Raw genomic sequence first — 25,469 nt, forward strand, 5'->3', positions numbered from 1 at the left:
GACCTTACACTCAGAAGGAATAGGAAGGAAAAGGCCAACCCTGGAAGTGGGCGGATTCTGGCAGATAAATGGGACTGTCAGCAATATAATGAATCACAGGAAACACCAGGAGGTTGAGGGGGGCATACAATCCAAAAACCATCTCTGAAGTATTGCACAGGGAGACCCAGACCACAGACTATAACCTGTGTGCGGTCCTTTAAGTAACTAGGAACTTGAAAAACTTCTTTCTCAAAGGTGTGCTCAGCCTCTTTAATTCACAATGTATTAGCAGTGCAGAAACTAACTTCAAGTAAAATAGCTAAAAAGGGCTCATAAGTAAGACTGAAAGGGGATCTTCCTCTTCCTCTAGTTATGGGATTCTATGGAGGGAGCTGTCTGATTGTGGGATGAGTCTTTTTAAAGATTTTTTTTTTTTTTAATTTATTTGTTTGACAGAGAGAGACACAGCGAGAGAGGGAACACAAGCATGGGGAGTGGGAGAGGGAGAAGCAGGCTTCCTGCAGAGCAGGGAGCCCGATGCGGGCTCGATCCCAGGACCCTGGGATCATGACCTGAGCCGAAGGCAGACGCTTAACCCACTGAGCCACCCAGGCGCCCCTGTGGGATGAGTCTTAACTCTAAGCATTTTTTCAAGGCGACATTCTTATGTTACAAACACAGTCTGATACTATGAGAAAGCAGAGGTAAGGTCGTGAAAAGAGGGTCCTTATTAGCATAGCTGAGGAGTAGAAAGTGTTCACATTGAGAAGTTCAGTGAGGAAAAAGGACTAAGAAGTTTTGTGGGGGTTGAGGAGGGTGGCGGGAGCCTAGAGACAGGGGAGAATGAAAAAGGGGAGTCTCAAGCCACAGTGAGAGTAAGATGTCAGGGCAGGCGAATGGAAGCAGGGACTGTGCTAATTCTACCTGCCGATGAGAGAAGGTAGGACAGAGTATCTATGATGACGTATTAAGAGAGCACAAGCCCGAGGCTGGCAAGGCGGCAACCTCTATTGTCCCTGTGGACTCACGGGAGAGAGGTGGCTAGCTATTTGAACCAGCCTGCATACAGGAGAGACTGGGGACTCAAAGTAGGGAAGGATCATTTGTGTTTGTTTGTTTGTGTTTTTTTTAGGGAACAGAAGAGGAACAGGAGGAAAGAAGCCAAGACTGAGAAGAGAAAGGTGGGCTCTAAGTGCATTATGGGTGTTTCATGATAATTTATTAAAGGTGAACTGGCAATGTTCATCACTACAGGAAGGTACTGGATAAATATGCATATGGTGAAACCCAGCACACTCAAATTGACCCCTGCTACTACTAATTCCAAGTAATCCCAACCCTTGACCACCTTTATCTCCATAATAAAAGTGTGCTGAGGGGATTAGAATACCATGGATGGGAAGAACAGGAGTTATCTTTGTTTGGAGATATAAGAGCGCTTCCTTTTTACTCTAAAGGGTAGCAATACTTAGGAAACTTTAAATGTCACCAAGGACAAGAATGGGATAACCCAGACCCCCCCTTGACCATTTTGATCCCAAAAGCAACGGCCCCAGTGGCTTTTTTTAAGCCACTAAGACTGTCTCAGCCTCTTCCTTAATGACTTCTCGGCCTCCTCTAGAGAAGGTCATCACTTGTCCCAGGAAAAGAAGGTTTTAAAGGGAAAAGAAAGGATTTCAAAGGGAAAAGTGATCCATTTGGAAAACAACCAGAGAAAAGGGGGAGGAGGAAGATTTGGTGGGAGCCAAAAGCAAAACCAAAAACCCAATGGAGAAATGGGAGATAAGTAAATACGTCATTCTGAAAGATAAGAGAGAGGTTATGTATAATTTAGACAGATGCCCATGGAGGCCCTTAGCTCAAGTGTCTGGGCAACAATATTTTTGGAAATATCTAGATAGATAAAGACAAGCGGTACTGTACTCTTTAAAAAGAGATAATATACTATTTTCAACGAAGCTCACAAAGCTCCCGCTACTAATCAGTCAGGGAATGCAGGTGACCACATCCCATTCTGACAGGTAGGGTCGCTGAGGTAAAATGTCAGTTGAAAACTAAAATATGGGGGCGCCTGGGGCTCAGTCAGCTAAGCGTCTGCCTTCGGTTCAGGTCATGATCCCAGGGTTCTCGTATCAAGCCCTGCATCAGGCTCCCTGCTCAGTGAGGAGCCTGCTTCTCTCTCTCTGCTGCTCCCCCTGCTTGTGCTCTCTCTCACTCTCGCTCTCTCAAATAAATAAATAAAATCTTTAAAAAAAAAAGAAAACTAAAATATGGTCTTTCATTTTTTTTTTAGATGAAGACCCGGCATATTGAACAAAGGTACATATCCCAATTATTTGGTATCCTTTAAGACAAATATGGAAACAAACACAAGCAATGATTTCCTGTCTGAAGAACAAATTGTTCCTTCTTAGTTCAGGGTGAAATGTAAATAATGTCACTGAGTGGGAATTATCAACAGTAAAGTTATGAAATTATTACTATAGTTAAGCCTCTCTTCTCAAAAATATGAATTAATAAATGGCAATCTATTTTGGGCCTTGAATACATTCAAGTTAGACCCAAAGGTCCTGAACTTATTCTCTCATATGACAAATATTTCTGCAAGAATTGATGAGGTTCTAGATATTTAGGATGCAGTACTGAACAAGATTAAGTATCCATCCCTCACGGAGCTTACATTTAGTGCAAAAGAGAAATATCAGATATAAAAAAGAGAGACGAAAATCTCTATTTTCTGTGATGCTTATCAGCATGAATTGATAAATTCCCGTATTATCACTAATCTAGTGCAGACAAAGAAAAAGAAATCACATTAAGTATGATTCAATCCTACAAAAACTTATTGGATACAATAATTTGAGAGGTTTTATGTATGAAGTTTCCAGTCAATAAGAACAGAGACTTCTGACTTCAGTAACACAGTCACATACTCATTTCTACCAAGGAATTCAGTCTTTTGTCGAACAGACAGCTAGTGAATTAGATTAAAATAATTTTTTGAAGTTATGCATATCTTAGAACTCACTAGGTGGAGCTGGCTTTTCGGATGCAGAAAAAAATTTTTGTTGTTGTTAAACAATGGAATATTATGAACTACAGATATGAAACTGAAGCCAGGAAAAATACTTTGAAAGGTTATAGGTCTCCTGCTATGATAATAACATTTCTTGAAATTTTAGTCACGTAGTTCCTCATACATATGTTGTCAGCTCTATTAAGTTTGAGTCCATGACCTGTGAAAGAATCTGCTTTGAAAGAACTTTTAGGCATCCTGTTCAAAAGCAGAATTTGAAAATTAATGGGAAATTTACTCTTTGCTCTTTTTGGGAGAAAATCAGGGATATGGTGGTAACAAGCTCATGCTCTCCCAAGCATGCTAGGCTTCTCTCTACCCTCTTAACTCTATTGTAGAATTAATACAGATTATGTGAGAGTATAAATCACTTAGAAGTAAAGACAGTTAAGAAGTAAATGTTGTTGGGCGCCTGGGTGGCTCAGTTGGTTAAGCGACTGCCTTCGGCTCAGGTCATGATCCTGGAGTCCCTGGATCGAGTCCCGCATCGGGCTCCCTGCTCGGCAGGGAGTCTGCTTCTCCCTCTGACCCTCCCCCCTCTCATGTGCTCTCTCTCATTCTCTCTCAAATAAATAAATAAAATCTTTAAAAAAAAAAAAAAAGAAGTAAATGTTGTTCTTAACTCCTTAATGTTCCAGTTCATACTATATTTCTTAAAAATATAATTTTTATTTTAATTTCATCATAAATGAATATTTTCTAATAAAAAATTTAACTATATAGATAAAGCCCAAGTCCTTCCTGAACACAACCCAATCTCTCTTTCCTCCTCAAGAGTTTTTAGTATAATGGGTATCCTCTCAGACTTTCTCCAAGCATATCCATAAATGTGTGTATGTGTACTTTTTCACTTATTGTGTCTCAGAGATCTTTCTAATAAGTCAGTACATTGCTTGTTTTTTTCTCATTAAAAAAAAAAAGCGATTACATCATATGTCATAGTAAGGGTGTACCAGCTGATGTTGCTATATTTTATTAACGGACATTTAGGTTGTTTATACAGTTTTCCAACACTGTTATTAAACAACACTGCAATGAGCATCCTTGTGCATGGATATGACTAGTTTGGCGGAATAGATACATTCCTCTGCTTTTCTAGGGAAATAAATTCCCACATAATAAAATTCCCTGCTTCATTCAATATATGCTCCCTGGCCATAAAGATTTTCAGCAAACATACAAGATGGTTTCCTCCTATCTTTCCAATTATTCCCGTAACTGGCTAAACTGAAATACTAAATGATGGACCACAGGCTTTAATCTTGCAAGCAACCTCTCCGTCTTCCTTTCTCTTCTCTTTAAGGGGAGCAACTAGAAATAACCTCTGATTAATCCCAATCACAAGGCTCACACATGCAAGGAAGACACAATAAGAGGAAGTCAAAATAACAGGAATAAGCTGTTTCCCTTTTTTATTTGTTTTAGTTTCAGGCTGAATAAATGCAGTGAAATTCCCCATTGCTATAATCTTTTGTGAAGCCTCTCCCCAACTGCTAGAGAACTGTGTGTTTTACAAGCTGAGTTCCTCCTTTCTTGCCTCAAAGGCATACGAAAAACAGGCCACAGGAAGATGTCAGTTAAATGAGAAATTGGCTTATTTTTTGGAACTTTTACTCTCGAACCACTAAATGCCATAATTTGTAATATGAATGATGATGTGGTAAAATCTGTATAGCAAGTAGCTGATATCAGACAACTACTCTTAAGAGGTAGCTGTTTTTTGGGGGGCTCAATGTTTTTCTGAATGCAACAACAATGTTCAACCACTTAAGAATGCAGTCCTTTTTTTTTTTTTTTTTTTTAATATAAATATCCTATTTAGAAACAGTCCATATATGACCAGGCTTTCCTGCTTCTTTTGGCTCTTTTCTGCCAGAGTACCCACCACTGAACCTGGTATATCCCTTTCACTAATTTCATTCTCTTCCCGGGGCAGAACATTTTTGGGAGCTCCTACTATTCTTAAAGGAACCAAGCCAAGGGGAGGCAAGGAAGAGGTATTTTGAGATGTATTTCTGGCTTCACCAGCTGCAACTTAATACTGTTTCTTCCTTTTTTTTTTTTTTCTATGCCCACTGTTCTGTGCCTTATTTTTTCATTCACTATATCTTGGAGAATGTTATACATAAAGATCTATCTCTCATTCTCTTTAATGGTTGCATAGTATTCTATTGTATAATCATACCACAATTTACTTGGCTGGAACCCTACTAACAGACACCTAAGTTGTTTCCAGCATTTTTTTTTTTTTTTAAGATTTTATTTATTTATTTGACAGAGAAAGACACAGTGAGAGAGGGAACACAAGCAGGGGGAGTGGGAGAGGGAGAAGCAGGCTTCCCGCTGAGCAGGGAGCCCGATACGAGGCTCGATCCAAGGACCCTGGGATTATGACCCAAGCCGAAGGCAGATGCTTAATGACTGAGCCACCCAGGCGCCCCTGTTTCCAGCATTTTGCTGCTATGACCAATATTGCAATAAATATCCTTACACATACACTTTATTGGATGGGTCTAAGTACATTTGTAGGATAAATCTCTAAAAGTGGGTCATGAAACTAGGTTAGGAGGATCACAATCATGAAACTAGGTTAGTAGCATTTAATGAAAAATAAAGTATAAAAGACAAGAAAATAGTATAATATAGCATGGTATAGTATAAATATTATAGTAAAACAAAGTTAGTATACATTTTGGTGAAATTTTTGTTTTAGTTAATTCATGTATGTTGGTGTCTATGTGTGGCCTGGATTGTGGCAGAACAATGGAATGTATTTCAAAACTGTTTGAAAGATACCTTTTTAGACTCTGGTATGATAAACAGTATCTTTATCATAGCTTTCTTTCTTCTTCCTCTAAGCTCTATGAACTTTTTATTGTATAGCTTGGGAACTTAGGTTGGTTTTTCAGGCAGAGACAATTGAGTTATTTAGGGTGGGTTGGAAAAAGAATATATTAACAGGAACAACAAATAGGTTAGAATTTAATTATAGTTCTAATTAGCTCTAACATCTTTCCCTATAAAGTGAATAATATGTAACTAAATTATCTTCTTAGGGCATGACTGTTAATAAACAGAAATTTGAACAAGAAGCTGTTGTATAGGGGCGCCTGGGTGGCTCAGATGGTTTAGCCTCTGCCTTCGGCTCAGGTCATGATCCCAGGATCCTGGGATCGAGTCCCACATTCAGCTCCCTGCTCAGTGGAGAGCCTGCTTCTCCCTCTCCGTCTGCACCTCCCCCTGCTCATGCTCTCTCTCTCTCTGTATCTCTCTGTCTCAAATGAATAAATAAAAAAAAATCTTAAAAAAAAAAGAAGATGTTGTATAAGATTACTATATTTAAAAGCAAATGTTTCTGATTTCAAAGTAATTTACATATAATACAGAAGTTTTGGAGAAAAAAATTAAAATGTGCATATGATTCCACTACCCAGGGACAACCACTATTAATACTAAAACTACAGAGTTCAGGGGTGCCTGGGTCGCTCAGTCAGTTAATTGTCTGACTCTTGATTTCAGCTCAGGTCATGATCTCAGGGTTGTGAGATCAAGCCCCGCCTTGGCCTCTGTGCTGGGCATGGAGTCTGCTTAAGATTTCTCTCTCTCCCTCTGTCCCTCCCCGTCCCCCCGCTCCACTTGTGCATATACGGACACTCTTTCTCTCTCTAGAAAAAAATAAATAAAAATAAAACTACAAATTTCAATCTTATTTGTTTGAGTCCTTTTCTTGTATATACACACATGCACACGTTATTCTTAAAATCAAGATTAGAAGATATATTTAATGTTATGCACTGCTTTGCAAATTTAATATTACACTGTAGGAACATTACCATGTCATTAAAACGTCTTCATATGCATCATGTTTTGTTTTGTTTTTTTTAAGATTTTATTTATTTTACAGAGAGAGAGAGAGAGGGAACACAAGCAGAGGGGAAGAGAAGAGGGAGAGGGAGAAGCAGGCTCCCCACTGAGCAGGGAGCCCGACGTGGGGCTTGATCTCCAGGACCCTGGCAGATGCTTAACCGACTGAGCCACCCAGGCACCATTTATTTACATAGCTACATAAAATAGCTATGTAAAATAGCTACCTAACAATCCACCATGTGGATGTATAACCTAATTCATGTAGCCATTAAGCAAAGGCTACTTTTTATAAAGAATTAATTGGAACTAGAACAATATAACTATGTTATCATGAGCTGTTTGGGGAGTAATTGGGAGTAACTTATAGAAAATTTTTTCTGTAAATAAATTTTTACATAAAACCGTTTAGACTACAGCAACTCTCTTCAATAAACAGATGTCCTGAGATTAGTATATTTAATAAAAGAAACCAACATTGAATTTTTAATTCAAAAGCATAACAGAAAAGTAATACTATGTCTAACTATACTGCAGTAACTCTCTGAAACAGCATTCAGATATAGGGATGTTGCCTATAAATAAATCCCCTTTAAAATAAATTTTCTTCTTGTGGTCCAAATTAACAATGAGAAAAAGAATGCTTTCTAGGAAATAATAAAGAAACAGTATATTTTGATGTGTATTTACTGGCTAGTGATATGACATACAATTTAAATCATTTAACATGAAAAGATAATCTCAAAGATAATCTTTAAACTTCAATTAGATAGATTAGTTCTGTTACCCTTAGGAAAGAGGTAATAATATTCTATCAGAAGGTGAAAATGTACAATATTGTTTGTTTTTCCTCTTTAGAAAAATTATTTATTCAAAATAATAAATAAAATTATTTATCAAAAAATAAGAGAGGGGCACCTGGGTGGCTCGGTCAGTTAAACGTCTGCCTTTGGCTCAGGTCATGATCCCAGGGTCCTGGGATTGAGTCCCGCATCTGGCTCTCTGCTCAGTGGGGAGCCTGCTTCTCCCTCTCCCTCTGCCTGCTGTTCCCTCTGCTTGTGCTCTCTCTCTCTCTAATAAATAAATAAAATCTTTTAAAAAAATAAGAAGATAGTAAACTATTAAAACTAATAAAGACAAGGGATAAAGGCTGCTTTAAAGGGAGCAGTTCATTAAAGCAACAGAAGTACTGTTTCTTTTTTTGAGATGGCTAATGATTTTTAAATTACTATTAAGTTTTGCTGTTGGAAAAATAATTACTGAACTCTCTTCAGCAAAATTTTAAAAATTAAATTACAGAATTTTAGTTTCTAAAAAGTAGTAGAGCAAAGCTGAGAAAGCTACTCCACATCACTCTACTTGATCTAAGAGATTGCAGGAGGCAAGGGAAAGGAAAGCAAAAATGAACTATTGGGACTTCATGAAGATAAAAAAACTTCTACACAGTGAAAGAAACAATCAACAAAACTAAAAGACAACCTATGGAATGGGAGAAGATATCTGCAAATGACATATTTGATAAAGGGTTAGTATCCAAAATCTATAAAAGACTTATTAAACTTAACACCCAAAAAACCGAATAGTCCAGTTAAGAAATGGGCAGAAGGCAAGAACAGACATTTTTCCAAAAAAGACATCCAGATGGCTAACAGACACATGAAAAGATGTTCAACAGCACTCATCATCAGGGAAATACAAATCAAAACCACAATGAGATATCACCTTACACTGGTCAGAATGGCTAAAATTAACAACTCAGGAAACAACAGATGTTGGCGAGGATACAAAGAAAGGCAAACCCTCTAACACTGTTGGTAGGAATGCAAACTGGTGTAGCCACTCTGGAAAACAGTATGGAGGTTCCTCAAGAAGTTAAAAATAGAACTACCCTACTAGTGATACATCTGACAAAAGATGGGAAAGACGTCTGAAAACTATACACTGAAAACTATAAAGCACTGCTGAGAGACCTAAATAAATGGAGAGAAATACCATATTCATGGATTAGAAAAGATAATATTCTACAGAGAAAGGATAGTCTTTTCGACCAGTGGTGCTAGAACAACTGGACATCCATATGAACAGAAAGACTTTGATCCATATGTTGTACTATATAACAAATTAATTAATTCAAGTTGTATCATAGACCTAAGTGTAAAACTTAAACTATAAAATTATAGGAAAAAGCATAGGAGAAAACCTTTCTGATCTTGGTTTAGGCAAAGAAGCAAAATCCATAAAAGAAACATTGAGAAACTGGACTTCATCAAAATGAAAAACTTTTGCTCTTCAAAAGATACAGTTAAGGGGTGCCTGGGTAGCTCAGTCAGTTGAACGTCTGGCTTTGGCTCAGGTCATTATCTCAGGGTCCTGGGATCGAGCCCTGTGTCTTGCTCCCTGTTCACTGTGGAGTCTGCTTGTCCTTCTGCCCTGTCCCCCCGCTCATGTTCTCTCTTTCCCTCTCCCTCAAATAAATAAGTAAAATCTTAAAAAAGAAAAAAAAAAGATACAGTGAAGAGAATAAAATGAGAAGCCACCAACAGGGAGAAAATATTTGCAAGATATATATCTGATAAAGGACTTGTACCCAGATAAATCAGAAATCCTCAAAATTCAATGATGAGAAAACAATTTTAAAAATGGCCAAAAAATTTGAACAAGTCAGGAAACAATACAGATGGTGAAGAAGCACATGAAAAGGTGCTCAACATCATTAGTCAATAAGGAAATGCAAATTGGGGCGCCTGGGTGGCTCAGTTGTTAAGCCTCTGCCTTCGGCTCAGGTCATGATCCCAGGGTCCTGGGATCGAGCCCCACATCAGGCTCCCTGCTCCACAGGAAGCCTGCTTCTCCCTCTCCCACTCCCCCTGCTTGTGTTCCCTCTCTGGCTGTGTCTCTCTGTCAAATAAATAAATAAAATCTTAAAAAAAAAAAAAAGGAAATGTAAATTAAAACTGCAATGAGATATTACATACCTATTAGAAAGGCTAAGATTAAAAAGACTGGCCATACCAAGTGTTGGTGAGAATGTGAAGTAGTATAACCACTCTGGAAAAGTTTGGCAGTTTCTTAACAACAACAAACAAACAAACATACACCCACCAGGTAACAGAACCATTTCATTCCTAGGTACTTATCCAAAAAAAATGAAAGCATATGCCTATGCAAAGCCTTGCATAGGCAGTTTTATTTGCAGCAGTTCAAAACTGGAAACAATGAAAATGTTCACCAACAGATGTGGAGCAGACATATGATGGAACACTACTCAGGAATAAAAGGAATGGACTATTAATACAATAACAACATGGATAAATCTCAAGATAATCACACTGAGTGAAATACCAGGCCAAGGAAAAAAAATGTACATTCTGTATGATTCCACTTATATAAAATCCCAGAAAATGTAAACTAATCTCTACTGGATTAGTGGGTTGGGTGCCAGTATAGGGAGGAGTAGGGAAGGTTAGGTAAAAGGGTCACAGAGGGGCATGAGGAAAATTTGGGGGAGGGGATGGATATGTTCACTATCTTGATTGTAGTAATGGTTTCATGAGGGTATACATGTAACAAAATATCAATTTATACACATTAAATATATGCAGCTTATTGTGTGTCAATATATGCCAAATCAAACAATGGAGAAATACACAAGGAAATCAATGGGAAAAATAAATCCATTCTAAAAAGGCTTCCACCTTGTCCCTGTATTTCCTGTTTTCATTAGGGGTGGGAGGGGGGTATAACATAACATCTGTTTCATGCCCCAGAGCACACCCTTAACCCTTGCTGGCTGTCTCAAAATACATGCTTTTGGTGGTGGTGGTGGGGGTGGGTCAACTCACAACCATCAATTCCCACAAGAAAAACAAGCTAAAGTGTAAGCCCTATTGACAACAAATATTTAATCTAAAGATTCATTTTTGTATGAAGAACAGCATATTTTCAGTATTTCTTGCTTTATGGAATATACTTTTGTTCGAAATGGATGGACTGTAAAACTTTTGTTCTAATAATCATAACTAAGAGTAAATGAGTCTCTTTTCCAAAGTTTTTAAATGGCCATTAAGGGTCCTCCATCTTCCTCTGGAGTAGTCAAACCTCGCCGGGAAGCCATCTCCTAGAGCTGCTTAGAATTAATGAGCTGAGGCTCTCTTGTTGAACTGTGTGATTCCACCCCAGCCTCCCCGGGATAGTTAGTTCATGAGCAATGTAATTTGCTTTCACTGTGGAAGGGATTCCTATAGTGTTCTCATTCATGAAAATAAACTGGTCAAAGAGAAAGACTTTCACAAAGAATGTTTTGTTCTGACATAATCTCTTGTAAAACAGAAAATCACTTTATATAAAAGTTCAATTAGGACCAAATAAAGTATAAATGGCCTCTGTAACAATTAGAATTTAAATACAGAAAAGTTGAATATTACACTATTTTCTACTGACTTTCCTGGTTCTATGCCAAACATGTCTTGGCTGCAATAGAAGAATGAGGCGGCTTTCATATTCTGGGGGAGAAAAGTAACTATGGTGGGGGTTTTTCTAGAAGGATGTAGTTGCAATCTGGTACTTTGCAGAAATTCTGGAAAATGAATGAAGTTCTTTTTTTTAATTAAAAAAAATTTTTTTATTATGTTATGTTAATCACCATACATTACATCATTAGTTTTTGATGCAGTGGAATGAAGTTCTTTTATAATTATAGCTCTATATGTAGGATCTGGGACCTTTAAAATAAATATATCCCTATATAAACCCAACCCTGCCAATGTGACCTACTATTTATTTAGCAGCAACAGTGAACGATGTGGTTTTGTTCAAAGCTGTAAGTTTGAAGAACAGATTTTATGCCCAGGAAAAAAAAAATCTATTTTGAAGGTAAGGAGGGAAAAAAAAGATAAGCTTTTTTACTTAAACAGAAGGAAAAAACCAATCATAACTATTTCAAAACCTTTTCAACCCACTAAACATGAATTAAGAAAGAATACTAAATGGAAGAAAATTAGTAAGCTGCCATATTAGTCCGAGAAGTCCAACAGGTGTTTATTATTAAGCAAGAATTACAGAAATAATAATAGTAAAATCTTTATATATTACAGAAGCCCAAACAAATAAACTAAAATAAAAAACAAAAAACTACAAATAAAGAGAGATTTCATTTTAACTTTAGGAATCTGGTATGGCAGTTGCTTTTCTCAAAGGGACTGAAACAGTTTTGACCCCAGCTGCTACTTATTTTATCTAACAATAGACCGTTTAAAGACGTCCCACTTCTGGCTAAGCTATTCATTTCAATCTAAACTGCATCTAGCTTAAGCCTCAGAAGATAACTTTATCACCTCCAAGCCCTATGCAGACTAAACACAACACTTGTGCCCGATTCTGAATGGTATCTTATATCCAAATGCTCCCTTAATTATAGCTCCTGCTTCTCAAGCTGCTCTTTCAACTTGTCAGAAGCTGCCTGAAGTAACTAAAATTGGATTCGCACAGAAAAAATGTATTTTAGGAAAACATGTGCAACAAGCACCTACGCATCCGTTCACATTAAAACCAGAAGGCAGTATGTTGCAGCCACATAAGAACAAGCTGTAAAATTTAATAATTCACAACGTTCACTTTGAAATCTTGTGGCAGTCTTTTAAAGCAATGCATCACAATGGTACAATCATTTCATCTGTTTGACAAACCTTTATTGTGTGTCTATATGCTAGGCCCTATGCTTGGTGCTGAGCATATAATGATTAGCAAAATAGACACATAAAGCTCTACAGGTTTGTTTGATTTCTAAGGCTGAAAAGCAAAGAGGAAATAAGGTCAGCCTGGTTTTTTCATTAGAGACAGCCATCCCCCCACCACCCTACCTCAACTGTGAAGGGGCTGAGGTACACAAGTTTTTGTAAAAGTCAACTGTAATACTTATGGGGAACCGGCTCCCGGAGTCCCAGCGCCAGTAGGGGTAGATCCTCAGCTGAGTCTCTAAGAAATGTTGCCAAATTACTGTAGTTTCCTAAAATCTGATGGCTATTTGTAATAATATTGCTCCTGGAAAATGCTTTCTGGGTTTTACAAGGAGTCACTGCCATGAGCCAAGTACTTCCCAGTGCAGCCTAAGTGGTGAACTCTTTGGGTTCTAAGTTGATAATGCCTACGGACCGGAGAGCCAGGATCTCAGATGAGAACCAAGACAAAGAAGTGAGAAAACACCAGGCAATACAAGTGAGGATTACTAACGAGCTCAAACTTCCCCCAATCCTTTTTTCTCTTCTCTTCATTGAGCAGAAAAATATGGGATAAGAAATGGGAGGGTGCCCTGGGTTTAATCAGGTTAGGACTACTGGTAACAATGGAGGGGGTTATAAGAAATAGAATAGTTTCCAAGGATGTACAGGGAAAGGAAGAAAATTCACCAGTAGTGACAAAAGGGGAAGGAAGGCCTGTGGAAGTGGCAGAAATGAGTCACCAGCCAGAGTGAACATTTATATGCAATGTATGTTGGCAGGAGAGTCATTAAAAAACTGGGCACCTCTGAGGGCACACTAGAGTCATCCATTCATAACAGTAGCAACCACTGACTGTTCCTTGGATATGGGGAACATGGTATGCACTGAAAGAATCTACATAAAGGGGAAAAAATGACTCCTACACTGTTGCAGTATCTGCAATGCCTGGCAAATTGTAGTGTTACATACAAATGCTAGTTATTAATCATTTATTCTTATTACAGAGAAGGAAGCTGTGCTCCAGACAGATTGAATGACGTGACCAAAGTCATACAGTTCTAATTAGTGGTATGGGAGGCAAAGACTCAGGCAATAAACTTTAACGTATGTGACTAGGCATGTGTCAAAGCCATAAACATGTGATCCGCAGGGAGCCATGCAAAGCCAAGACTGAAGCAAGCAGGGAAAGGAAGAAAAGAAGACAGACTCCATCCCCGCCCCCACCCCCACATATCAGAAGGGAATTGCCTCATGCACTCTGGAGAATGAAACCACTGGAAATTACTTATCACATATGACAAAGCTACCGGGGAAACAAAACAAAACAAAAAAACCCAAAAGTTTTCAGTGATAAACTACCCTGAGGCATATTTATTAGACAGAAATGTCAGTCTTTTTCAGTCATTCTTGAAAAACAAATTAAGTGTAAGAGCATATAGAAATAATAGGTTTAGATTTTATTTTTATCACAAATATAATTTTGGAGTAACCCAAGAAAAGACTACCCAGATATGACTAAATGAACAACACATTTACTCTATATCAGTGCAGGAAGGGAAAAAGGCTTTTTGTATGAACTCTATTGAGTGGTTGTTGTTGGCTACTTAGGAAATCACCGATTCTCTAAGCCTCCTTGAAAATTATCTAGAAAATTATCTTTGTTGCTCTAAAAAAAATCTTCAACAATGGAGCTTCATATGAACACACATGAAATAAATATTAATGCAATATTTAATAAAGAGGATGATTTTGAAAATAAAAAACACCCACAGTACTTCATAAACCTTTTACCAATGAGCTTTAAGATGTACACTGATATAATCTCTAACTAAAATTTGAAACTATAAACATCTGCTTAGATCCTTAGACTTGGTGAGCTTTGCAGGGACTATGCTCTCTCCAGCATGCTCAAGTCTCTTTTCTTTGACCATTTCTCCTCCTTCTCATCCTCCTGCTGCTCACAGATACCCTTATTGTCTTTTCTTTGCCTCTCCAAATCTGATCTCAAGACAAATTGGGAAACATCCTTACAACGGTGTACAGGATTCATGAAACTTGAAAGGAGGTATACCCCCTTGTATTTTTTAAATTAGACTTTATTTTATTAGAGCAGTTATATTTTTTGTTTTATTTTTACTTATTATTTTTAAGTAGGTTCCACGCCCAGTGTGAAGCCCAATGTGGGGCTTGAACTCACGACCCTGAGATCCAGAGCTGGATGCCTGACTGACTGAGCCACCCAGGCACCCTTTTTAGAGCAGTTTTAGGCTCATGGAAAAACTGAGTGGAAAGCATATCACAGACCCGCCTCCCCCACCCCTTGTGTCACTAACAGATACCAAATACTAAATCAAGAATTCTTGGGGTGCCTGGGTGGCTCAGTCGTTAAGCATCTGCCTTCGGCTCAGGTCATGATCCCGGGGTCCTGGGATCGAGTCCCGCATTGGGCTCCCTGCTTGGCGGGAAGCCTGCTTCTCCCTCTCCCACTCCCCCTGCTTGTGTTCCTTCTCGCGCTGTGTCTCTCTCTGTCAAATAAATAAATCTTAAAAAAAAAAAAAAAAGTAAGAATTTTTTATCTGGGGTCTAGGGAATCCAGAGATGGTCTTCATGGAGTCCTTGATCTCCCAGATATTATATCCTGAATTTTGGCATACGGATGTATATACATTTTTTAGGAAGCAAGTCTCATTAGGTTCTGAAGCAGTTGGCATTCAAAAATGGTTAAGGCCTCTAAGCTAAAGAAAGAAGTTCAATGGGCGCCTGGGTGGCTCAATCGGTTAAGCGACTGCTTTCAGCTCAGGTCATGATCCTGGAGTCCTGGGATCGAGTCCCACATCGGGCTCCCTGCTCGGCAGGGAGTCTGCTTCTCCCTCTGACCCTTCCCCCTCTCATACTTCCTCGCTCTCTCATTCTCTCTATCAAATAAATAAATAAAATCTTAAAAAAAAAAAAAAAAAAAAACGAACGAAGTTCAAGATCCAGACATGAGGTAGAGAGACTTAAGGAACTATTTTGGGGTCAGAAAGGCTTTACCAACATCCCTAAACTCATACCACACAGGTAGCTGCCAGAGCAAGTATCAATATGTATACCCAGGCCTTGAACTTCAACAGGAGCTACAGAAACATCCAGGTTAAAGAAATTACAACCAATGAAATGACTTTCAAAACATACGATGACCTCTTTTTTTCTTTAACACACCTTTAAAGCCTCTATCACGAGGTCCCTTGCTTCAAGCTCTCCTTCAAGAATACTGAATAGTGTTAGGAGTTCAGGCTTGCTGAGTTTTTCCAGATTCATCCTGAAAGCCTAAAACAAAGACAACGATCAGACAATCTCCAGAAGACAGAGTGAGTCTGATATTACTAAAGAAAAAAATAAATTGAGTCAGACAAGAAAAGAGCAACGATTACAGTAAAAAAATGCTTTAAGATGGCAAACTGTACAATTAAGTAGAAAAAATAAGAGCTTTCTGGTGTTAATCATAAACTGAGCAGTAAGAGAAAATAAAATTCACCTTAATTATGGATTTCATCACTACTCACAAAGATCAATTTTCCATCATTTTTTTCCTTCAGGCATATTTACGAACATCCTGGGAGGTCTCAGAAAGAATTAGTCATGAGTTTAGTTCACTAGAAGCGCAGGTAAAATTGTGTTACCATGAATACTATTTCACCAGAAAATCGTGAGATCATGAAAAGATTTCCCAGTTTTAGAGAACCAAATTCCTAAAGTGTATATAAAACATTCTGGCATCCCTCCAAAGTTGGCTGAAACGAAATTTGGGCAAAGACAATGTCCGGTGGCAGTATGGGAGACATTTTTCTTTTAAACTATCTACTTTCATGTGATAGGTGTTCTCTGTGAAACAGTTAAAAAGGAAAAACACCTATCACAGTATTTATATGTCATATAGTAAAATAAGACTTCAATGCAACCATCATACAAATATACTTTTAAATAATTTCTTAAAATATACTGTCCTTAGTAAAAATCTTAATTGGACAGATTACTACACACTGAATTTATCTGACTCAGCAAGTTCACGTTTCTGAGAAGTCGTACATCTTTTGAAATATGTTAAATGGCAAACTGCATAGCACAAACTCAGTCCTTTCCACAAGATTAATTTCTCAAAATCCACACAGAGACAGAAGTTAGACTGCTACACAATTTTCCAAGGGTCCTCTGACCAGGGGTATAGTAAGATACATTTTATAACTTCCGAGACTGAGCAAATACTACTTTCCTTCTCCCCCTTTTAACTTCCAAATTGTCACTCTCATACAGTTTCCTTTAAAGTGAATTACAACATGACGAGTTCACACACCCTCCAGTAATTCCCAACTCTTATGAGCACATTAAATTTTAGGAGGCACACAAAAGAGTCATTGATTCCTTCCAGAGCTACTGCCTCTCAGTGAGGGAGAGCATGTAGAAAAGGCGTACTTCACTGTTGTTAGATTGTGTTCCAAGACATGCTGTAAGAATCTTTTGCCATATGGCAAAATATGTTCCATCTAACTTCAGCTCTAACTGCTAACTTTCTAACTACCGAGTTTCAGCAGCTGGTAAGTGATCCTCACTTCTGGATTACAGAAGACCTCTCACAACAGGTATTTTAAAAATAACTAAAAAAAAAAAAAAACAAAAACAAAAGCCCACAAACCTAAGAAAGCCACACACTTAATTTAAGATGGTATGTTGGAAAGAGCGTGTGGCTTTGCAGTCAGATAGATGCCAGGTCTGCATCATCTTAGTTGCATGATTCGGGGCAAGTTTTCTGATTCTCTGTTTTCTTATCTGTGAAAGGGGGATGATGATATCTAACTCATAGGGTTGCTGTGAAGATTGGATTAATAAATGTAAAACATCTTGCCAAACTCCTGATACAAGCTAAACAATGGTTTAACTATTAATAACTACTATCCTCTCTCACTTTCCACAAGAATTCTAAGAAAGGCATTATCAGAATTGGGGGCAGCCAAGATCTGACCTCAGAAATACCTTCAAGCTGCCCTTTTGTGGTTGGGAAACATAAATGAAGAGGGGTGATAGCATCCTGGAGTGAAGAACGGTGAGGAATTTAAGCCACCAGTTGAGTCACACTGGTTTCTCAGATGAAACCCTTCCCCTTCTTCCTGATGGTTTCATGGTTTAATCTCGCAGAAATTAAAAAGCAGTGGAAAAATCCTATCATTTTATGCCCATCCCCTTCCCTCCCATGATGTTAAGCAGAATAATGGGCAGTTGTAAAGGTACTCTGCAAATACCAACTACACTGAGTAAATGAACTGGATGCAGAAGCACCAAAGTAATAATGGCAGTGTTCACACGTATTCTTCTTTTTTTCTTTCAGTATCTTTGTAGTCTTTCAATACTCTTATTTAGAGATCTAAAACTGGGGCTGAAGGAAGCAGTGGCATGTGAGGAAAGCATAACAGACTGGGAGTGAGGAGTGCAGAATTTAAATCTGAGGTCCGCCACTAAGCAGCTCTATGGCCTTGGGGAAAAAAGTTACCCAGTTGCTCCGGCACTGAGTTTCCTCACAGGTAAAATCAGATAGACTAGATAATCTCCAAAGTCTTTCTTTTTTCCATTCTAAGCTTTCATGGGTAAAAATCAAGAATTAATTGTTAGAGAATCCAATGAAATAAGAATAAAGTGAATATACAACAAACTAAAAACAGACTGTACCTAAATCAAAGTCTTGGATCTGTTGTGATAAATACACATCCTCATAAAAGAGAAAAATTGAAACAATCTTCAGAGTCACTTTAATTATAAAGGAGTCCAGCCTAGGCAAGAAAAAATTCCATTCTATGTCAATGGCATAAAGCACTATAGTCTTGTAATCTACATTTGTAGATTGCTTCTGCACACAAATTTTAGTATCTGGAACACTCTGCTAATATGTACCCACTTGTCCAGCTGAGTGTCTACATGAAGTGAATACAATACAAATATGACACAGGAGGAAAAAAAGGGTCACAGCTGTGTAACTGAAAAACCAATATGTCTGTTTTCACATATTCCCATAACCTTTCTTTAGAAATACTAAAATTCAGCAGTTCTTTATATTTGAATCCAATCTCAATACACAAGACATTGCAATAAATTTAATATAAATGAAAGGCTGTAAAACCGCATTATGTTTTAGGTGATAGCAATATTCCTGGGAGTGGGGGTAGCGGTGGGGGTGGGGGTGATACTGACCTGATAACTGGCAGTCACACTTTCGTCCTCAAGTATAAATTCTTAAGGTCTTCTTCAGTTAAAATTTGGGAAAATTGACAAATATATTTAAAATGCCATCAGCATGGTGGAAAAGTGTCCGATGCTGCAAAATAATAAGAAATTTATTGTCTATGTGACTATACTATAAACAATTTGATAAATCCCATGAATGTCAACTGTCATTACAGCTGATAAGGCCTGACAGGTGTGGGTTGACACAGACAAGAAAGAAAACAGCTACTTCTTCAAGTCGAAGCTGAGTAATATAGCAAAACTACCGTGCATATGACTTCCCTTTTGCAATTACAGTTAGGGAAGGTGAGGGCTTTCAAAATCATTTTTACTTTAAGATGTCCACTGCCATTTCAAGGACTAACTTATGAGAGTCCTGGAAGAGAAATGACTGTCTCCCTGAATTGACAAAAGCCTATTTGCTTAGATCACCATGACTGATGCACAATACACTCAGATGGGAAAATAACATAATTACAAACGAACTTTTCAAACTGCTCAATTTTGTAAGGTACGCGCTTACCCCCTCACCTCCTGCCAGTTAATGAACAAACAAATCAACCATCTGGACTTTGTCTGTAAGGCTAATTACTCATCCCAGCTCCTACCTTTTCCCAAATATTAAGTGTTGAATTATATGCAAAATCTGTGTTTATGTTTTCCTAATAGTGTATCAGACCCAGTAAACTTTTTTTTTAAGATTTTATTTATTTATTTATTTATTTATTTATTTATTATTTATTTATTTTTTTAAAGATTTTATTTATTTATTTGAGAGAGAGAATGAGATAGAGAGAGCGAGCATGAGGTGGGGGAGGGTCAGAGGGAGAAGGAGACTCCTTGCCGAGCAGGGAGCCCGATGCAGGACTCGATCCTGGGACTCCAGGATCATGACCTGAGCCGAAGGCAGTTGCTTAACCAACTGAGCCACCCAGGCACCCCTAAGATTTTATTTATTTGACAGAGAGAGACAGCGAGAGAGGGAACACAAGCAGGGGGAGTGGGAGAGGGAGAAGCAGGCCTCCCGCTGAGCAGGGAGCCTGATGTGGGGCTCGATCCCAGAACCCTGGGATCACGACCTGGGCCGAAGGCAGACGCTTAACGACTGAGCCACCCAGGAGCCCCCAAGACCCAGCAAACTTTTAAAAAGATGATAGGCTTTAAATTTTATGTGAGGAAACATAACTTTTGTCTTGTACTTTAAGGCAACAACTCTTAAACTTGACTCCCATTTTTGCCTAATATCTAAATGATGTGGCCCAAGATACTCGGAAAAAGGCTGTTGCTAATTCCATATTAATTGTCAGAAATATGACTGCCAGATTTTTGGCATGCCGTATCGTAGTCTACAGACTCATTCTCTATTTGCTTTCTAAATGAGCTGTTACTTGTCACTGTCATCATCCATTAAGTAACTCTGAAAGACAAGATCATTTCAACCAGATGCTCAGCTCATTCCTTCCATTTGAATGTCTCCAAGACGCAACTTTCCTTAGAGTTTTTAGAGGCAGATATGTCTGTTCAAGGCATGCCACAGTCTATAAATTTGAAATAAAAACCACTCGTAGACAAGTTGTCTGGATACATTATCATACACTGTGGTATAGCTAACTGTAGCTATATTAAGCTTTATAGTTTTCTCAATTAAAAAATAAATATATATAAGAAAAGAGATAAATTATACATATTTTAAAACCCTGGAAAAAATAAGCCTATTTATGGGATATGTAAGAAACTTATTTTTAGGTTAGCAATAAATGATTTTAAACATCAGTTTGCCCAGCGCGCCATTTGGTCTATTCACATGCTACTTTCCATCAAGTTGGGGCCAACAGTCAGGAGTGTGTGAGTCTCCTATACAAACTTTTAGGTGCCAACAGTCACAAGCGCTGTGGCTATCAAGAAGGGCACCCTCACTCCTCCCTGAGCCTCCTAAATGGCAGTGCTGATTTTGCCATGGAGGTATGTTGCTGTGGTTTGGGTTCTGTTCATTTTATTCTGACCTTTTCCCTTCTCTGGATAATACCCAAGCTCCATTCGTTCTGGTTCTGGCTGTTCCTTTTTGTTCTTGAGGAAGTCCCAGCTTTTGCTCTGGAACTCTGAATTAATTCTACAGGATAGGGGGCGTTGTTGCCTTTTTTACCACAGAGAGACTGGTTGGCAGAAAAAGAAACACCCCAAACAGTTTCTATAGCTATGTAAACAGGAGGGCAGGGCAGGGTGGAGTACAAGTACGATGTTTGTCTATCTAGTATCTGGTGTGTGTATGTCTTTATGTGGAACTCTAGGCTTGATTTCTAAATGGTGGATAGTATGGGGCATGAAAGAGGGAAAGCACATTTTTGGATGAGTCTTAGATAATTTGGACAGAGAAACACTTTAAAAAATCTACAAGATCTGTTTTTTTTTTTTTTAAGTCAACTTGGCTAGTATAAAAAACAAATCAGTTGTTTTGCCCAGAAAATCACGCTTGCAAACTGCATAAAAATCACTTCTTTAATATATACTGAGACATCAAATTTAAAAAACTTATACTTGGGCTGCAATTGACTGGGATTCAGGCCATTTAGTAAGTTTTAGTATTAGCAATAAGATAGAAAGCAAATTTGCTCCAATTATGTAAGGATTTTCACATATGTATCAGCTAAGCCAACATATAGGAGGCCAATTAATTCTTAAAATTCAGAGTCAACACTGACATACAAAATGGGTGTTTTTGACAGCTTTCTACCAGATAATGTACTTCCTTAAAAACCCAGAATATATGAAACTTAAAAAATAAACATGTCACATTTATAAATACTAAATCTAAATACGGACAAAAATGCACTGCTATTTTTAAAAATGTATCCAAAGCAACCTACTATCTGGGGGTGGAAGGCGTTGACATACCTTGACTATCTCAAAAAGATTTAAGTTTCCCCACCCTCTGGCACTTCTAGTTTTTCAGAAGGGTTATTTATGCATTTAGGGGTAAGAGAATGACAACATTCCAAATTGTACTTCTCATTCCACTTTTGGCATTTTAGAATTAGGCTAGGGAAGAAAAACATGTCAAAATACTATCAGAAAATAATTTTCTGACCAAGAAAGCCATCTTTTGTACATTTACTAAAGAGAGTTGTTTTTGCTATTATTATTTCCAAAGGTTCTAAAACCAAGATATAAAAACAAATATTTTACTGAATTCTACAATACTAAGCAATATAAGCTTTACTACAAATGTCAAATCAATCTTTCAGTTGAAGATAAAAGATATTACTGGACTATTTGGATCCTTGGGCTAGGGCACGCCTGGGTGGCTCAGTTAAGCTCTGACTCTTGATTTCGGAGCAGGTCATGATCTCAGGGTCGTGCAACTGAGCCCAGCATTGGGCTCCACACTGAGTGTAGAGCCTGCTTAAGATTCTCCCTCTCCCTCTGCCCCCACCCCCTGCTCTCTCTTTCTCTCTCTCAGGAAAAAAAAAAGTGTTTGGGCTAAATTGGGTGCCTGCCCCCATTCATATATTGAAGTCTTGATCCCCAGCACCTCAGAATGCAATACATTTGGAAACACGGTCTTTAAAAAGGGAATTAAGTTAAAATGCAGTTATTGCGGGGGGGGGGGGGCTAATCTAATATGGCTGGTATCCTTGTAAGAGGGGGAAACTTGGACACAAACATGTGACAGGGAAGGACTGTGTGAAGACATAGGGGAAAGATGGTCACTACAGCCAAAGAGAGAGGCCTCAGAAGAACCAATCCTGCTGACACGCTGATTTCCAATTTCTAGCCTCCAGGATTGCGAGAAAATAAATTTCTGTTGTTTAAGTCACCTGGTCTATGGTACCTTGTTATGGCAGCCCTAGCAAACTAATACAACATGTTAACCATTTATTACTTTAAAGTCTCTTAGAGCAACTAGATCTAAGCCTTCCCCTTACCAGGAGAGTGCTGTAACATTTCTCAGAATGCCTTGCTTTGTCTTATTGCTATCAGTTTGTTTTTTCGAGCCACACAATACAGTATTATATAAAACAGAATGGTTTCAAAACAGTTTCGGAGATTATAAATTTCAGGATCCTGAAATGTAATACAAATAATGCACTTAGAAAGAAATTGCAACAGTGCTAAGGGATCGAGATGCTTGTATATCCAATAGTCAATATAGACTTTGAAGTAGGCCTCAAGAAACCAGTTCTGTAATGAAGCTAATTAAGGTTGACATTAAAAATACTTTCAGTACTCTATTCAAACATACTCTTTTCACAGCAGATTCTAGGATGCCAGATTTTCTGGATTTATGCGTAGTACAGAAATGAGTAACAATATAATTGAGCCTATCAATGTTAATCACCACCACCTCAGAGTTTTATAGCAGAGTTTTCCAAGAAGAATTCAAGCAGGAATAGTAATAACAAAAAAGATAAACATTTACTGAGCTAAATAAAAACAAAACAAAACAAAAAAGATAAACATTAATGTGTTCCAGGCAGTGTTCCAAGTACTTGCCATGAATTCATTCAACCCCCAGAACAACCTTAGATGACAGATGTTATAACCACCATCACATCCCCATCTTACAGACTGAAAAAGTGAGGCACAGAGGCTAAATAACTTGCTCAAAGTCTCCAATCCAGTATGCAGCAGAAGTGGGATTTGAACCTATGTAATTTTTAAAAAAGATTTTATTTATTTATTTGTCAGAGAAAGAGAGCACAAGCAGGGCGAGCGGCAGGCAGAGGGAGAAGCAGGCTCCCCGCTGAGCTGGGAGCCTGACGTGGGGCTCCATCCCAGGACCCTGGGATCACGACCTGTGCCGAAGGCAGCCACTTAACCGACTGAGCCACCCAGGCGTCCCAGGAACCTAAGTAATTTGATTCCAGCAGCTTCCTTAACAGCTCCTACTACCTCGTAACTACTATTCTCATCTGATCTTCTCATTTTACCAGCTTTAGGAGTTGCGTGGTAGAAAAACCTCAGCTAAAACGTGATCCACAAATCTGGAAGGGACCTCAGAAATAATCTAATTCAGCACTCTTCATTTTACAGATGAAAACTGAGGCCAGGATTGTTCAGTGAATTCCTGAAGATTACAGTTAAATAGTAAAACGAAGCCTAACACTTAGGGATCTTTTGAAGATCCAGTCTAATCCACTTTCTGGGACACCATGATGGATATCAGATTTTTGTTTTGTTTAGCTCTGTTTTTTTTTTTTTTTAAGATTTTATTTATTTATTTGACAGAGTGAGAGAGACAGTGAGAGAGCGAACACAAGCAGGGGGAGTGGGAGAGGGAGAAGCAGGCTTCCCACTGCGCAGGGAGCCCAATGCAGGGCTTGATCCCAGGACCCTGGGATCATGACCCGAGCTGAAGGCAGACACTTAACGACTGAGCCACCCAGGCACCCCTTGTTTAGCTCTGTTTTAAGACTCATGCATCTCTGGTGTATCCCTTCCTGTGTGTGAATATCCATCTCTTTCTCTCACTAAGGGTATATGTGTATACTTCTGTCTCTTTCATTGTTGCCAATAAGATTTGTATGTGTATTGAGGAAAAGAAGTGGCCTCATGCCCATAAACAAATATTTAAACCTCTCTCTCCCAAAATGAGGACATTTAACACAACGCTATTAAAAACAGGTCTGTCTACCTGGATATCTGTTTACACCCTTTCAAGTATTCTCATCTAAGACAAGACCAAACCAGAAGAACTACATTAGTTAAGCTACTGGAATGTATGTTAATGAAAACGAATAATAGATTTTATGTTAATATTTTTCATTAAAAAATGTCTTTTAACATTAGAAAAATATCAAAGTATGAACCGAGTATATTTGTCAGTTGACTTTATTTAGTTTAAATGAAATTATAACAAGATTTCACTGACATATATGTATCATCTATGTGTCTATCATTCCCCAAACTTTTGTTTTTCTAAAATAATGCCACCATGAGTTGTAAAATACTGCAACAAAATAAAAATAACATATAGATTGATTTTCTTTCCAGTGAAATGATTCATGGGCCACAATTCTAGGAGGAGCCTGAAATACAAAAACCCTTCAAATGTCAATGTAGAAGGAAGTCATTGACTCCATCAGGATTCCAAACTGGTAAGAAACAGAACATACAGTACAAGGATGAGCCATAAAACAGTCAAGGTATCTGTGTTGTAGCTATGCCCATAACCTGACTCTCCCAGAACTGCAAAAATTCCACAACAAATATTATAACTGATAGTGGTGTTTTACCTTTTAAATTCTATCTTCCTTTCTCTTTAAATGAAAAAAAAATCTTTTTTTTTGAGAGAGAGTGCATGCCTACAAACAAGTGGGGTGGGGGGGAAGGGGAAGCCGGGGGGGGGGGGGGCAGGGAGAGGGAAAGAGAGAATCAATGCAGGGCCCAACTCGGGGCTAGATCTCCGGACCCTGAGACCATGACTTGAGCCGAAATCAAGAGTCGGACGCTTAACTGACTGAGCCACCCAGGCGCCCCTTAAATTTTGTCTTCTAAATCAGATCACGGATTTAAAAAAAAAAAAAAAAGTTTAACAATCTGCTATCAGCTGGAAATCACCAACGATGGACCTAGTAACT

General features: G+C 38.3%; 1 protein-coding gene and 1 long non-coding RNA gene across 4 annotated transcripts in view; one reads left to right on the forward strand and one right to left on the reverse strand.

Moving 5' to 3' along the window:
- The window catches only part of CTTNBP2NL (CTTNBP2 N-terminal like), a 63,539-nt gene that overhangs the window by 31,387 nt on the left and 6,683 nt on the right, over positions 1-25,469 (reverse strand). Inside the window, exons 2-5 of one of the 3 annotated variants that reach the window (XM_064588635.1) lie at positions 18,859-18,982; positions 18,340-18,440; positions 16,157-16,243; positions 15,841-15,948 (exon numbers count right to left, since the gene is read on the reverse strand). In XM_064588635.1, coding sequence (XP_064444705.1) covers positions 15,841-15,948; positions 16,157-16,174 — 126 coding nt within the window. In that variant the 5' untranslated portion in view covers positions 16,175-16,243; positions 18,340-18,440; positions 18,859-18,982. The remainder of the gene's footprint in view (positions 1-15,840; positions 15,949-16,156; positions 16,244-18,339; positions 18,441-18,858; positions 18,983-25,469) is intronic. The other 2 variants (XM_064588636.1, XM_054512679.2) reach the window with 2 other exon arrangements.
- Positions 980-25,190, forward strand: LOC123859259 (uncharacterized). The gene is made up of 3 exons (XR_006794403.3): positions 980-1,163; positions 2,276-2,301; positions 24,883-25,190. It is a non-coding gene; the product is annotated as an uncharacterized LOC123859259 (long non-coding RNA).

Source organism: Mirounga angustirostris, unplaced genomic scaffold (genome assembly GCF_029215605.1).
Source record: "Mirounga angustirostris isolate CCGP_5_RB_7025 unplaced genomic scaffold, mMirAng1.0.hap1 SCAF_4, whole genome shotgun sequence".
NCBI lineage: Eukaryota > Metazoa > Chordata > Mammalia > Carnivora > Phocidae > Mirounga > Mirounga angustirostris.